The sequence below is a fragment of the Leuresthes tenuis genome, unplaced genomic scaffold (genome assembly GCF_036924035.1).
Source record: "Leuresthes tenuis unplaced genomic scaffold, fLeuTen1.0.hap1 SCAF_2, whole genome shotgun sequence".
Classification (NCBI taxonomy): domain Eukaryota; kingdom Metazoa; phylum Chordata; class Actinopteri; order Atheriniformes; family Atherinopsidae; genus Leuresthes; species Leuresthes tenuis.
Window position 1 is genome coordinate 39,781,023 of NW_027325356.1, and position 17,068 is coordinate 39,798,090.

At 39.9% G+C, this 17,068-nt stretch overlaps 1 protein-coding gene across 1 annotated transcript in view; it reads right to left on the reverse strand.

The window, feature by feature from the left end:
• The window catches only part of efl1 (elongation factor like GTPase 1), a 107,548-nt gene extending 90,862 nt beyond the window's left edge, over positions 1-16,686 (reverse strand). The window contains exons 1-8 of the mRNA XM_072381056.1: positions 16,583-16,686; positions 16,060-16,159; positions 12,951-13,018; positions 12,751-12,835; positions 12,130-12,263; positions 11,702-11,839; positions 11,285-11,499; positions 3,682-3,805 (exon numbers count right to left, since the gene is read on the reverse strand). Coding sequence (XP_072237157.1) covers positions 3,682-3,805; positions 11,285-11,499; positions 11,702-11,839; positions 12,130-12,263; positions 12,751-12,835; positions 12,951-13,018; positions 16,060-16,159; positions 16,583-16,654 — 936 coding nt within the window. The 5' untranslated portion in view covers positions 16,655-16,686. The remainder of the gene's footprint in view (positions 1-3,681; positions 3,806-11,284; positions 11,500-11,701; positions 11,840-12,129; positions 12,264-12,750; positions 12,836-12,950; positions 13,019-16,059; positions 16,160-16,582) is intronic.
• Positions 16,687-17,068: the final 382 nt, after the last annotated feature.

Here is a 17,068-nt window from a genome sequence, read left to right on the forward strand (position 1 = left end):
AGAATACTGGACCCTACTGACATTCCTCTGGACAGCCCTGGAGGTGAGCTGCTGTGTCTGGGCCGCTTTAATGCAACAGTCAGTCAAAAAGGAAGAGATTACCCGTTCACAGCCTACGTAGTACGTGGACATAGAGTCAACAATCTCCTCAGCCAGGCCCTGTCAGTAAGAATGAACCTGGTGAAGTGAGTAAATGAGTTAAAATGCATCAACAGCCATATACAAACCCACAGTGAACTTGTCACTCTAAAAACTGAACCAGTCATAATCCAGTTAAGAGATGATGCTGTACCATATGCTGTGCACACTGTATGCCCTATCCAATGTTACAGAAGGTGAAAGTGGAAATACAGAGGATGGAGAAGGATGGGGTCATAGAGCGGGTGACACAGCATACTGATATGGTACGCTCTCATGGTACCAGTCATGAAGAAGAACACAGAAAGAGCCAAAATCTCCGTTGACCTGACAAACTAAATAAGTCAGTCAAAAAAAGAATGCTACATCCTACCTACCACAGACGAGATAAGAGCCAAGCTGAGCGGTGCAACTGTGTTTTCCTTCCCTTGATGCTGCCAGTAGAATCTGGCAGATCCCTCTGCATCCAGACAGCTGTAAGCTGACAACATTTATAACACTGTTTGGCAAGTACTGTTTCAAGAGATTACCTTTTGGCATAACAAGTGCACCTGAGCTCTTCCAGCGGAAGATGCTAGATACTCTAGAAGGACTGGAAGACGTGGCAGTCATCATGGATGACAACTATCTGTGGGACCTCAATGGAGCAACGTGACGCCCAACTCGAGAAGGTGCTGCAGCGTGTTGAGTAGGGATGAGAATCGAGAACCCTGTAGTTTGATTTCGTGGAATCATTAATCTGCCTGTCTAACGACAGGTTCTGCTAACGTTGCTGTTACTGTACTCCCTTTTCATGGTTAAACAACCATTTAACAAACTTGAACGGGTCCCTGTAAAACGCAGGCCTTACATATTCTAGCTTCTTTCTCTTTTCCCTGAGATATTCAGCCCTTCTGAGTATTGCTAGCCTGAAAAACATTAATTCCATCCCTCCCTTCCTCTGTAGCTCTTTTCCACTGCTTTCTTAAGTTTCTTCTTTCCTTAACCAATTTCTCCATTTCTCTTTGCCGTCTAGACTTAACTAAATGTACTCTTTCAACCCTCTTTCTATCTTGCACCCCAAATCTTTCTACACCATAGGAGTAAATTATATCTCCCATCTTCTCTAGCCTATCGCTTGCATTTCCTCCTAACCTACTTAATATTACTGACAAGTCTTTATTGACTGCCTCCCATTCTTTGTTGCTATTTGCCCTAAGCCACTTAACTCTAGCTTTCTGCTCCATATTTCTCTCTCTAACTGGTCTATTCAGCTGCATCCCTTCTTAGAATCTCCTCCTCCACCTCCGTAGCTGTGTTATTGACTTCTTAAAAAGTACTGATAGATGCGGCCACACTACCCTTCTTTTACTATACATCTCTTTCCTCCCTGATGCATTTTAAGGCCTCTGACATTACTTTCTGCCAGCCACAAGCACAAACCTGAAGCTTATTTACATCTAGTCTACCACTTTTATTTTCTCTAGCTATGCTCTCTTTGCTCTGAGAACTATTCTGCCCAGCTCTAGCCCTAGAGAACAGGTCCGTGCCCCTATCCTTCACAGAGTCACATCTCCAACTCATAGTCATGTTCATTTCAGTGTCAGTTGCCATGTAGTCTGCCTGTGAGTCATCTTCCACCCCTGCTCTCGCTGACCCCAGGGGTATTCTACTTAGTTTAGTTGTAGAATATGCTAATTGTAACAAAGCTGCTAGGCCTCACTACTGTTACCATGGATTGCTAGCCCATGGCAGAACCTTTGGGGTCTTTGCCTCCTGTCAGCTGTCTTTCCAATCTGTCACATGGTATTTCCCTTGTTGTCAGCTGCCCTATTCACAGCAAGAAACTTGTGCTACAAAAGAAAATGGACCAGACTCAGTGAATAATCCCTAAGGATACATGTTATATTTGAATATGAAATATTCTGGCTGTTACTGTGTGTTTATTATAGTTCAAACTGCACGGTCTGTTATGATAATGTGGTGCACCTAAAAAAAGGCGTCACCACATATTTTTGGTTATATGGTAATTTTGAAATGTTTTAATGTTTTTAAATTTGTTCGTGTTCTAAAAAAACAGTAACAGTAGTGGTAAAGTGGAACCTGGGTTCGGGGGGCGTGGATTCCAGGTTGGTTTCCGGGGCGGACTTCCTGTTTACGTCAGACGCAATCTGGATGCTAACAGCAGCGCTCCGGTCTTCATTGTTCTCTGCTGTTTATTTATTCTTCAGGTCAGTACACGATGAAAACACACCAGAACTATCTTGTAAAATGGTTACAAATTCTTTTAGTAGTAGATGGTACTTTGACACGGTTTATGTGCGCCGTTCTGCTAATATATTTAAGTTTTATCAGCAGAGGGTTAGCTTGGCAGGATGCTAGCCCGCGCTGGGGAAGTCTCGCAGGGCTAGGTGATTAAAAGACCGTGATATTTGACCAACTCCGGTTTTGGGAGTTTTCTAATGATTTTGTTTAAATCATCTTCAATAAATGTTATTTAGTGACACTGAAAGTAAAGTGAGTCCAGCTGAAGTTAAAAGTAAAGAGAGAAACCATTCTCTGTTCATTAAGTGTGGGAATTCTGAGGTTAATGTTGAAAGAATGCCATGCTAAATTCTACATTAGTTATAAGTCTGGTAATACTAGTTTTGATAGGTAGTAAGTTAAAAATGGAGTACATGTTGATGTTTAGACCAGTCAATATGCAGTTAAATGCAGTAAAGCTCAGAACAGTTAATTAATCCTGTTTAATACACTTAGTTGCCTTTATTGAAGTGAAGGATGGCAAAGTAAAAGCATGTAGTAAACGTAGTTATTACGTTTGAGGAAAAGAAAGGTCATGTAAAGCATCAATGTTGTACACTGAAACAGTTCTGTTGTAATCAATAAATGAGACGCAATCTGGATGCTAACAGCAGCGCTCCGGTCTTCATTGTTCTCTGCTGTTTATTTATTCTTCAGATTGTGCACATCACTGTTTCATCAGTCCTGACACTCAGGACCTGTAACAATAACAACTAAAAAGTGGAAGATGTCATAAATTGTTATATAGTGGAATTAATGTTGCCACAGTAACAGTTACTTTGTAACGGAGAATGTTCGCGTGGAAGTGACTGTTGTTGCCGGGGTTACGGGACATTTTGTTTTAACAGTGTTCCGTGCTTTTTAAATCAAGAGATGATAGTTTACTCAGCATCTTTCCAATTTCTGATACATTTTTTTCCCTAAACACCAAACAGTTTGCTTCTTGTAGAATTTTAAGTGTTTTACACTTAACAAAATTAAAATTCAAGGACAATGGCATTTATTGTAATAGCCAGTAAGAAGGATACAAATGAGCCTCTGGTCATATCTCAAAGACAAATTAGAAAACCGCAACATTGGCACTATTTAACTACACATCTAATGTTAACACTTTCCAAGTCTAATTTAATGATAGACTTCTAATTTTTTGTAAACCCCAGTCTTGCAGATAAAATTAATACATCAAAACCCACAGAAGAAAGGTGAGAGGAACAAAGAGGAAAAAAAAAACATATGTTGAGACATCTAATTAGCCATTACCTCAGCTCCTTTCATGATCCTCTTTGCTTTAGCGTCAAGATAGAAATCTCCCCACAAGGTTTTCAGCAGCACCTCTGCCTTAATACCCATTCTCTCACTGTAGATGTAGGCAAACTGCTGGATGCTACAAAACACAAAAATCAAGTACTTAGTTGTTCATCTGCATTTTATGAGACTGCATGGACAACTGAAAAGCATTTGTCTTCTTGAAGGCAATTTGATTTGCTATTTTTTTAAACTGGGTGAGTTTTTCGTTACGGTCTTGTTAAAGTAAAAGATATTGCAATATTAAAGTAAATAAAGCAAGCTGGCATTGATTGCGCTTGAAAAAGCATAAACATGTCCACTTGGGGATCAAGCAGGAGCTGGATTAGTTATTAGCAAACATTAATAAGTGTCTAAGGACCGTGAAACGGTGAACAATGAAAGCTATTACCCACAGAGGCACCACTGACGAAAGTCATAAGCTAATAACTAAAACCCAGTATCAGGCTCAAGGTATGTTGGTCTATACAGAACTGATATGGAGGCCAAGCATCAACTTGACTAAGTATATTCTATATGAATATAAAGGATGCTTCCGAAAATCAGACCACAATCTGGTTCACCTCACCACCAACCATATACCCATTGATCAGAGGCAATCCTACATTAGACAGACTGAAAAAAAATTCTCAGGAGGCTGAAGATGAGATGCTTCAAATCCACAGACTCGAATGCACTACATGAAAATTATATAAATTCCATGACTGAATGTGTGATAGATTACATTAACTGTGTGGAGAATATTATTCTCACAAGGACAGAGAGGTGCTTCTTAATAACAAACCTGCAACGGCTGGGGGAAGAGTGGTCGTCTGCAAATTGGAAGGTTGTGGTTCAACTCCCAGTTTTCCCAGACCACATTTCAAAGTGTCCCCGGGCAAGACACTGAACCCCACATTCCCTGCCAATGCTGTCATCAGTGTATTAATGTGTGTAGCCTGTAACATTGGATGAGATGTGCATGTAGATGGGTGAATGTGGCTTGTTGTATAAAAGTGCCGATCAACTAGACCAGTGGTTCTCAACTTTTTTGAATCACCATCCACCCAGAATGATGAATGAGATTTGTTCTTGATAAATGTTAGCGTGTAAAATGTAATTTCATATAAATACACTATATTGTGTACAAGTATTTGCTCATATGCCTTTACACGCATATGAATTTAAGTGAGATTCCATTCTTAATCCACAGGGTTTAATATGATGTTGGCCCACCATTTACAGCTATGACACTTCAACTCTTCTGGGCAAGCTTTCCACAAGGTTTAGGAGTGTGTTTGTGAGAATTTCTGACCAGTCTTCCAGAAGCGCATTTGTGAGGTCAGACACTAATGTTGGGCGTGAAGGCTTGGCTTGCAGTCTCCACTCTAATTCCCAAAGGTGTTCTATCGGATTGAGGTCAGGACTCTGTGCAGGTCAGTCAAGTTCTTCCACACCAAACTCGCTCATCCATGTCTTATAGACCTTCCTTTGTGCACTAGTGAGCAATCATGTTGGAACAGGAAGGGGCCATCCCCAAACTGTTTCCACAAAGTTGGGAGCATGAAATTGTCCAAAATCTCTTCATATGCTGAAGCATTCAGAGTTCCTTTCACTGGCACTAAGGGGCAAAGCCCAGCTCCTGAAAAACAACCCATAAAGATATATAGAAAATGTATATAGTTGAAAATGTATAATTTTATTTTGATCTTTTATTTTTTCCAAGATACAATTTGTTTTTTATTTTCTCCGCAACCACCTGAATTAGACTTCATATCTGTTCCGTATGTGTCATATCTGTCCCAGATTGACACATATAGACCAACATACTTTGAGACTGATACTGGGTTTTAGTTATTAGACTCTGACTTTCATCAATGGTGCCCTGTAAGTTATAACTTTGGTTAATAATTTTACAGAAACGTAATATCCGTCCTTGGACACTTACTAATATTTGCACATAACTAATCCAGCTACTGCTCGATCCAACACTCTACTATTCTGTAAGTAGCGGCAGATGATACAAGTGGATGCCCCCCACAACCACCTGGATTATTGATTACCTCAAAAACAGATCACAGTTTGTGCGACTGAGGAGTTGTGAGTCTGAGAAGGTGACCAGTGGCACCACAGCGGACTCTCACTGTTTCTCTACACTCTGTACATCTCAGACTTGTTATCTCCAGAATTACTCAGATGACTCTGCTGTTGTCAGGTATCAATGATAGAAAAAGAGGCCAAGTACAGGGAGTCAACCTGGACAGAAGACTAGATTGGAAATGCAGTGTTGAGGCTGTTTTCAAGAAAGTATGCAAATGACTTCTTAAGGAAGCTTAGGTCCTTGCATATCTTTATCTGTGGATCATTTTACTAAGTCTGTCCTGTCCATACATGTTTCTCAAGTATGTTTTTATCCCATTAAGACAGGAAAATGAGCGCTCTGCTGATGTGCTGGTAGCTGGTATCTGGAGTAAAAGGTGAAGCAACCTGTAGGCCTGAGTCTTGCGAGAGTATACCAGTTCTTCTTCATCTGTTCATTGTGTTTCTTTGTGTCAATGCTTCTTGCCAAATCCAGAGGTTCGTTAAAACTGACATGTCTAAAGGGCTTCAATTTCACTTCAAAGTCTACATGACATATCTACCATGCCTCTCAATTGCCCATGACAGGTTGGCAAGGTCAGTGAATCCTGTGACGGTTCATAGGTAGTTCAGTGAGCAGACTCCTTGTCAACAGAAGACCGGGCAAATTGCAGCTGAAATTTTGCTATACCAGCTTGCCAATGTAAGTTTCTACATTGAAAGTCCGAAATCCTCTCTTCCTTTCCATACGCAGCTCCGGATGATGCACTGGTCTGCCAGTCAATTTAATTCTAGATTGATGCATTAGTGGTAGATTTGTAAAATTGTTTTGTTTTTCTCCAAATAAAGCCAGCAGTTCCAGAGCAGATTAAATTTGTAGATAAAGCCTATATTAAGAGCCATACAGGCCGACTGCAGGCAGTCATGGAGGCCAAGAGGTTTGCTGAAACGGCCGATGGCATGGCCAATTGCGGGGATGGAGCCGAAGAAAAAACGGATAGTGGAAAAGATGGCATCAATACATGAAGACTATTCAAAATCACACAGACAACAGCACCAGGAAACTGAGTTATTGCAGTAAAGATGCCATTGTGTTCCCAATTACGGAATCTCTGACAATCAACGTTGTCAGGTGAAGAATGGCTGTTTTTTCTGTCAGATTTTTGTCGGAGCAGTTCAGTGGAGTGTGATGGACAGGTGTAGTGCTCACCGACTATAGGTGAGGGACTCCAGCAGGAGGCTACTGCTGTGAGGGAGAGTTTGTTAACCTGAGGTTACCTGTCGTCTCCGAGGCACCGGAGGATGCAGAATGTTGGTGAATCACGGCTTAGATTAGGAGCCTGCAGCAATGAGAGGAGGACATTGTCTTCACAGAAGTCCGCTTGATCAGGTTCCTACTACCCAGGTGGAATTTACCAGCATTACCAGAACCATCCCTGGGAGCTGTTGGTAACACTGAATGCACCGACAAGAGCGGAACTACTGAAGGGTCAGATAGGGGATCAGAGGCCTTTTCAAGCAGCGCTGAAAAACGATTGGAAAGTCTGAGGCAAGATGGTAATGTAGTTGCACTTTAACAATTCTGATGGTTTATGGAAACCACATCTGACCAGGAAAGCGACGTCCAGGAACTAGAGAGATTAGGTGTGGAGGTAAATAAATGAGCCTTGGGTCTGGCTCCCACACAAGCCCATTCGACATCCAACTGAGTCTTGTTAGGTGCCAAGGGAAGAGGAGCACTTGGCTCAACAGCCTCAACAGGAGCTGCAGCAACATTTTCCAAGGCTCAAGGCTGGAATCTGTCAAGTCACTTTCCACAGCTTCCAAGATCTGTAAAGATAGGACGCTTTGCTGCAGGTTCCACAATGTTAGCCACAGAAGAGTTATAGCTGTATCCGAAATGAGAGCCTGGGAAATTGTGGAGGGTGGCGACATGACCAGCGGGACAGCCAAGGACACCTGCATAAGTGAAATATCCCTGGACTGTCATAAAGCAACAGACATGAAGCCGTAGAGGAGTTGCCTTCAAGTCGCCAGTAAGTTCAGATACAACTCTCACATACAGAGCTCCATTCTGTGCATTGTTAGTTAGTGGCAATAATGTGCTCAAAAAAAAAACAATGCCTGTCATTTAATCCCAACATCCAAGTCCATTTCCATATGCTCCGTTTTAAATCAGTGATTACAGGTAAGCTACAAAAGCACTTTCCTAACCTGTTAACAGTTGATTTCCTGTACAGTTTGACAAACTAAAGCAGCCTGTGGCCAGCAGGACGTGTCGGATTGAACCTACTAAAAGTGGTGTAGGTCTGGGGGTGCATGATTCATTTTTTTTCTTTTTTTGGTTGTAATAAATATTTATTCCACGAGATATTTCAATTCAATTACATGTCATGATTTCGGGGACTTTACTGAATAATTACACTTTTAGTTTCCAAACACTGGTATACAAAACGCAGAGGAGCAAAAGCATAAGTTTGCATCCCCACCTTGAAAAATGGTTGTGCTTCTTGCTCCATTGCTGAGGCAATTCACATACAAATGGATACATATGAGGCAACATGGGGTTCAGTTCTACTGATTGGAAGGGGACTGCTCTTCCCTCTGAGTTACAGTCGCCGCAACAAATACCGGAATGCTTCAGACCAGTAAATTGCAAGGCACTGCCTTAATAGAGGTTGTCATCCTTGCTAATAATTAAGAAACAGATTTTGATTAGCCACACCTGGTACCTCCATACCCTCTTTTCTTTTGAATATTTCTGAATGTGTTTTAATAGCCTCCCGACACGCATGCGTACAGCCATTAATATGACAAAACTACTCTAACCATGGCAGCATAAAGCTCATCTGGAACTGTGCCATATCTTGTCACATTTGATTATAAAGCGTTCACGCAGACTGCTGCCAAAAAGCTCTGTTTTCTACATTTTGAAGCATCTTCTTCAAGTGACTTGGCTTTTTAGTTTTAACTTTTCTCTTTTTAGGCCTATGGAATAATGATTGTCCTATATACGCCACCTAGCACCATGTTGGTAGTTGATAGACTGAAAATTTTGGTTATTGAATAGGACCGACGGCCGTAGACCGGACGGCCGTTCTGGACTTTTCCAGAACACACAGATTACCAGTCCGCCCCTGCCGCATATCGACAGGTACCGCTAGCAAACTAATCAAAGTTAACAATGTTGTAAACTACATGCAGACTGTAGCTTCCTTGTTCACTATACGGCGTTTCAAAATTATTAGCCCCCCTATGAAATTTAAGTTTTTTTCAAAAAATTTTCCTAGTGCTGTTAAACAGATCATTGATTTTTTTTTTTTAACCACAGCTTTTCCAAACATCCTAGTTTTACTTTGGATGCTTACATTTGTTCACTTTGCACACAGAAACTAAATTATTTTATTGAGCCAAAGCAAAAACCAGTGTAGTGCAATCATGTGCTTTACCTTCGTAATGCTCACAAGTTGTAATCAATTAACCAATCAAGTCAAAACTAAGGGTTATCCTACACTTTACACATAGTATAAAAACCTCATTAAGCGTTTGAGCTGTCACTTGAGAAAGCATCATGCCAAAAACAAAAGAATTCAGTTCAGAATTGTTGATGCTCACAAGGCAGGAGAAGGATAAACAAAGTTATCGCAGCGTTTCCGAGTGTCAAGAGTGAGAAGTATCATCAAGAAATTCAAAGAGATCCACACAGTACAGAACAAGTCTGGCAGAGGTAGGAAGTGAAAGATCTCAAAGACTCTGGAAAGAAAACTAGTGAGAGATGTGTCTAAAGCCCCTAGAACAACTATCAAAACCCTAGTTAATGACTTAGCCAAGTCAGGAATTGTAGTGTCAAACAGTCAGATAGTCAGTACAGAGCCCTGTACAGAAATGGACTGCGAGGATGCAGGCCAAGAAAAACTCCACTTCTACAGAAGAGACACCTTCAAGCCAAACTGAAGTATGCTAAGGACAATTTGGAGAAAGATCATGCATTCTGGAAGCGTGTTCTTTGGTCAGATGAGACCAAACTAGAGCTCTTCGGTTATAGAGGTGTTGCTTATTTTTGGAGAAAGAAGGAAGAGGCGTATAACCCAAAGAACACCGTCCCCACAGTTAAACAAGGTGGTGGGAGTATCCTGCTGTGGGGATGCTTCAGTGTGTCTGGAACTGGGATTCTAGTCAAGGTTGAAGGAATCATGAAGAAAGTAGGATGTGTGAAGATTTTGAAAGAAAACCTAAAGCAGTCAGCAGCAAAACTGGGTCTAGGTCGTCGCTTTGTCTTCCAACACGACAACGACCCAAAACATACACTCCTGGTGAAGAGTTACCTCCAGAAAACCAAAGTGAACGTTATCGACTGGCCCGCACAAAGCCCTGACTTGAATCCCACTGAAAATTTGTGGGGTGCACTGAAGACCAGGGTCCATGCTAGAAGACGTCAAATCTGGAGGAGCTTGAAAGAGTTGCCAAAGAAGAATGGGCTGGGATTCCTCAGGAGATGTGCCAGAGACAAACCACAACAAACGACTGCGTGATGTTATCCAGCAAAAAGGATACACAATTGACTATTAACATCAGGGAGGCTAATCATTTTGACCCTGGTAGTTTTTGGTTTTTGTGAAATAATTTATTTAGTAAACTAACGTAAGCATCCAAAATAAAACTGGGATGTCTGGAAAAGCTGTGTCAAAAATTAATTGATCTGTTTTACAGCACTTCGGTAATTTTTGAAGAAACCTTAAAATTTCATAGGAGGCTAATAATTTTGAACTCAACTGTATCTGCAGCAGCCTGTAAAATTTAGGAAGGACTTTGTTTAAGTAGCCTAGGTTAACAGTTACCAAATTAATTGCTAAGCCAAGTCTACATGGATGTAGCTTAACGTTAATCTAATTGCTGTTTTAAAGTAGCCTACTTTTACAATTTCAGGGACACCTGATAAAATTCCAGGTTGACACTGTCAAAAAAAAAAAGAAAAAAAGACCACTGAAATTGCACTGAAAGCAAGCACACATATTTCCAAATACATTTGTATACTTCAAACAAGCTTTCATGGCGCTTCTTCACATTGGATTGAAATAGCCTTCTTAAGTGACCGTGCTGATCAATTTTTGCAGTGTATAATGATATTACATAGATTGATAATACAGTACATGCTTTCATACAGCAATGCAGTCTTATCTAGACCAAAAAGCATGTGTCTAATGATAGAACGTTCATTTCAGTCATTCGAGACTTCACTTGTTATTGGTTCTCAAAGATTTGAGACTTGACTTGGACTTGAAAAAAAATTACTAGTGAACATGTCTGGGCTCTAAAGATCCAGCTTTGCCTAATTCTATACCATAAAAGTCGCATGGAAATGTGATATATCCATATATCCAATATCCATATTGAATTCTTGGTATCACCAAACTGTTTCATGAATATTGCTATCTGATTTTATAAATTTACATGAATTTATGAATAATCAAAATAAGAGATTCTTAAAAACAAACTTCACCTGAAACCCCATCCGTCTATGGCGCTTGCAAAGACCACATTTCCTTGGTCAGGAGAAAAGTAGAGGTGAGAGTCATCAGCCTCTTCCAACCCAGAGCTCCAGTCATAAACCTGGTCACCACTCAAGTTCTTGCCCTCCTTTTCCTCCTCCTTCACTTTCTCTGCCCGTTCCTCCAGCACTTTGGATGTGAACAATGTCCCCGTTACGGCATTCACCTATGTGGGAAAAATTACTGTGGTCTACAAAAGACTAGCAAACTATTTTCTACATTTCAACTGAAAAAAAAACAGACTTTATTCAAAAGGGGTATAACAAAAAAGTACCACTTCACTCATTGGTGCCTTAACAAGCCATACTGTAAAAGCCTGACAAATGTAGTAGTTGTGGCCTGTGTCAGATGAGAGAAGAGCCCACTACCTGTTCTAGGATCTTCTTCAGGTGGGTGTACGCTTCCTGACAGGAAAGTTTCAGCTCCATGATGAGTCTGTCCATCTTATTGATGACCAGAACAGGCCTGATGTTCTCCAGCCATGCCTGACGGAGTACTACCTGGGTCTACAAACAATACAAGCATGCAAAATAAAACAATAATCCCCATATCTATACACGTTAACTTTGTTGCCTTCCCATTTTTTTTGTTTCCTTTTTCTTTGGGTGAGTATAGATTTGTATGAACAAAGTAGATTTCATCCTAATAAAAGAGCCGTAGAAATGCAAGTGGGTGGATTTTCTCATTTCATTAGTGTTAGGCATTTTATTCATAATAAGTATTTTGCTGATAATCAATAACAAGGACTGCGTGAACATTCTAATTTTAAAGTTACAAGATCAACAATAACATTTACCTGTGGACATACTCCCTCCACAGCATCAACAACGACAATTGCTCCATCACACAGCCTGACAGCAGTGGAAACTTCCGAAGAAAAGTCAACATGGCCAGGAGAGTCAATAAGATTTAGCAAGTATTCCTCATCTCCTAAGGAGAGAAGATGACCAAGAATATTGTTAAGTGTCCTCAAAATGTATAAACACTGTATTCAAAAAATTGATTTATTTATTTTTAATTCTCAATTAAACTCAAAACACTATTTGTCCCTGTGGGGGCAATTTGTAAGGTAAGCAGAGTCGTATGATTAAAGAAAACTGTAGACATGATAGGATTTAGTGCAATATCAGAGTAAGCTACAATAAAGAAACAACAATTATGGTTTAGATGTTAGTAATGCAATGACAGATATGATAGACTATCAAGAGAATATCAAGGTGCATATTAAGGTATATAATTATTGATGGATAACAGTGACAACATGGAATTGTCAATGCAGCTGATCTGTTCCACATTTAAAATATACAGTACTATCAGACACAAGTTCGCAAATGTGAAGGACTTCATTGAAAAATACAATATTCAACTACAACCACAATGGCATTAAAAAGTAAGAAATGTTGGAGTTTGGCTTTACCTTTGCTAAAGTGTAGAGAAATTGCACTAGACTTCATTGTGATTCCTCTGCTCTGTTCATCTTCTCTGCTGTCCAAATACCTCAGCTTGAACAAAATCAAAAATAAAAAACACATGGCCAACTATAGAATCTTATGCATCATGTGCCAGTAAAAGAGTATGATGGCTAAAACAGTCACCATTGAAAATAAACTGCCCTACCTTCCCAGCCAGTCGACTTGATATGATGCCATTGCTTGCCACCAAGCTGTCTGCTAGAGTGGTTTTGCCTAAAAATATGCAGAGGGTGCCAAGAGAAATTACAATTTACATTTTTTTTTTGGTGTGTGTGACTTCTGTAGACATGGTCCAACATTTCCTTAGGAGATTATGAGAGGAAAAATTTGTCAGAGGTATTTAAATTCATTATTCCAATGGAAGCATAAGACAAAGGATTTGACCTCTGTGACAAGACAGAGGGTTTAATCACTCATTGGCAGGCAAAGAGACTGCTGTAATGACCCATAATGCACATTTAAAGGTATTGTACACAGTGGGAAAACCTAGTTGGCCTATATTATGAACAATATAACTCTTGAATAAAACCGGCGGACGCTGACTTGCTGGAGGCAGCTGTCTGGGGCGGCCTTGTCCGAGTGGAAATGTCGTCCTCGGGCACACGGGGATCTTACTCTACTGTCCACTGGGCTGGAGCGTGGCTTTCCTGTGATGGGCTGCCTGGTTTCTCTCTTCCTTGACTGGGGATGCAGGTTGCCCAGGTCTGGGAGCCTTTCCTGTCTGCTCCTGATCTCCTGAGTTGGGTGTGGTTGCGGCCCCCTTACCCCATTACTATACACAATTCATGTAAAAACCTTGGCATATATTTGACACACACATACACAAGAATTCATTCGCCCCACTGTTACAATGTCACTTTGCAGCTGTAATAATAACCAGTAACTACAATGACTCTCCTTCTCATATACTTGCTGCTGGTGATTGTTTGCTGTGCGTTTCTCTCCATTTATGTTTCTGCAGGTGCTTGTGATGATCCTGTGTGTGGCCGCAGAGTGCTTTATTTTCTCTCCACAGATACAGCAGTTGGTTAGCTGGCTTTTGGCGTCTATCTTTTGAAGCTCTCTCCTCACTCATTTAATTTCTCCTTTCAAATATTTAAAAAATAAATAAAAATAGTAAAAAAAACAATGGTGCTGCAAACTATGATGAGAACACTGGCACTTTTGGCTTTGGCTTTGCTGATGCCTGTGCCTCTGAGTACAGCCAAAAAAGAAGAGTCTTACTCCATAATGATCTACATAAGTGAGAAGGTAACAATTGGCAAACATTAACATTCATTCAAAAGAGACTCTTATTAAATACACAACACGTCATGTTAATTGCACTGTACTTCCTAAACAGAAATAAGCAAAAGGCAAAACAAACACAGAGCCAAAACTGTAAGGCAGCAACATGCCTGATTAGCTTGCCTGATTACAATGCAAACCTCTTTATCTGCACTTGTATTTGATCCGTTGCAGTATTAACGATTCACAAAAACACATTCTCTCTCATACCATGGACATAATGTCACATGTACTTGTTTGTTGTGTCTTTTTGATGCTGAGCAGAACAGCCGTAGACCACATTAAACCAAGCGAAAAGGAGTGCGTTCCTACTGCCATATAATCAGTTTCTGGAAAAGTCAAAGTTAGGCAAAACACCGGCTCTCCCATAAAAACATTTGTTTTCGCCTTTGTTACTACCTCCCTTGCTAAGATGATAGAGCCTGATAAATCCTGGTATTATCATCTTGGAACAGTCCTCTGCCATCAGGGAATTAAAAAACATTAATCAAATAAACCTCTCATTCTGTGTGTTCAAGTAGTCTGCTTATGTCATTTATAGGGCACATAACCCAAAATGCACATCAGATCAACTTCAGACCTCTAGTTTGCTTCTGTGCTCTCAAACTTGATGCACAACATGGGCATATCAGTCCAAGCTTGTAAGGCTAAGGCTGCATTTATCTATACAATTCAATACAATAAACACATGGGATGGTGGGTAGCTCAAATGGTGGTGCGGGCGCCTCATGTACAGAGGCTACAGTCCCTCGATGCAACCTTGAGTTCAAAGTCCTGGCTCCAGCTGTTTGCTCCATATCATCCCCCTTCTCTCTGCCTCCCATTTCCCATCAAGCAACTTTGAATACAACAACACTGTGAATTTCCTTGCAAATGTGCCAATTCAGATGAATGTCAAATACAGTTAGTGTACAAACTACATAGTATAATACTACAAGTATAACTCAAGTACACTATGAGTATACACAGCACACATAACACTGATATAGAAGTATATACAAGTATAATTACGGTAGTTGACTATAACTCTTTCAAGAGCAAACTAAAAATTTTCCACTTCAGTTTAATGTTGTGCTTGACGACTAAGTTAAACACACTTAAAACATTTGAATAGCACCAAAGATTGTAACTGTCTTTCCTATAATAAAAGGGAGTGCATAATTTCAACTTTTTTTTTAGTAAGATCCATTGTTCTCGTTTGAAAAGACCAACATGTCAAACTGATAAACTGGATAACTGACTTTCTGTGGTCATATTCCTGCATGCTGTAAACTACATTTTTGGACTGTGGAAGCTCGTGAACAGTGGAGCAGGAGCTGGCAGCAAGTTTTGTTTATCAGCATAATGGTGTCATGCTGAAATCTGGTCCTCTGCCAAGTCTAATCCACTAAATCAATAATCAAACTATCAAACAAAGAGCACTGTGTAGCCTGTAACATTGTATAAACTAAGACGTGCTGTATAAGTGCGTGTAAAGGTACTTTGAGTGATCAACTACACTAGAAAAGCAATACATAAATGTACTTCATTTAGCAGTTTTAAACTATAATCTCTGCCATATACATATTTTGTTAGTATGTTTTTGTTTTAACTTTGTTTTAAAACCCAGATCATTTACTTTGTTAAATCCAGGTGGTCTTTTTTGGCTAGATAGTATATGACTAACATTTGGACATGAGTAGAAATTTACTGAGAGCTGATTTTAAAAGCTAATCGTACAGTGTGTACATAAAAATAGGACCCCGAGTTTAAAAAGGATGCCTGCATATAAAAGAGCATGGGGAAACTTGGCGTCTAAAAAATCACACGTGATGCCTACTTCACATTCTCTGTAAGCTTAATAATTACAAGAGATGTCATTTCAGTCGTTGATTTCAGTTTATTATAGACTCACTACTGTATGTAGAATAAAAAATATGTACACTATAACATCAGTGATAATTACTGCAATATAAATGTTAACTTACCATGGTCAACATGTGCCAGAATGCACAGATTTCTGATGTTAGTTGTGTTTCTCTGCAGTGCAATGATCTTATCCACGCTTACAGGTCCCATCACGAACGCCTAAATAAATTACAAATTTATGTTTAAGGTATACTGTACAATTTACCTTAATTTGCTAATGATCTAAGTCTAGATAGGGCAATACTCTTTGGTGAAATGATAGTACAGACCCAGTATACCGTTTCGCTCCTCTATGTAAAAGCGTAACCACTAATGTAGTCGGTTTGTTAATTATAGCAAACTAACACAAATAATGACAGTAAAGTTCAATTGAGGTACGTGCACTTATTTCTCTTGGACTACAGATAGACGACACCGGCTAATATTGTGGCACGATTAATCCAAACGTAATCCGAGGATAAACGATCGGACTTTAATTATTACTCGCGGAACAACACAACTAACCCACATTGTGATACTTTGTTAAGTTAAATATTACCTAACTAAGCCCATATATTAAAAATGTGGACATGGGTAACTCACTTTAGTTTTCTTCCTAACCCTCCACTTCTTCCTTCTCTTCTTCTTCTTTTTCCTACAGCAGCTGGCATCCATGAAGTTGCATTACTGCCATCTACTGGAACAGTCTACATGTAGAGAACTGCGGTCAAGCAAGCCGTCTCTCGTTTTCGCGTCGTCAAGCCAGCAGCTCAAACATTTTCCAGTGCGCCCTTATTGCCGACTTTATGGCAAATACTTTGAGACAACTAGGAAAGTCAGCGCTAATTTACTGCTGCGTGTGGAAACTTCCGGTTTTCAAAATAAAACTTAAATATTAAATGTATTAAACGTTTATTTAAAAAATATGAAGAATGTTAAGATTTGATTTAAAAAAAAAAAAGAAAGAAAGTAAGAGTTGTGTCTCATAAAACAAGTATGATCCTGAACTGATTTTGAGTAAATAGGTCACATAACCTGGAAGGAATGCTCATATTTACAAGATGAAACGTATTGTAAGAATTAAGAAGA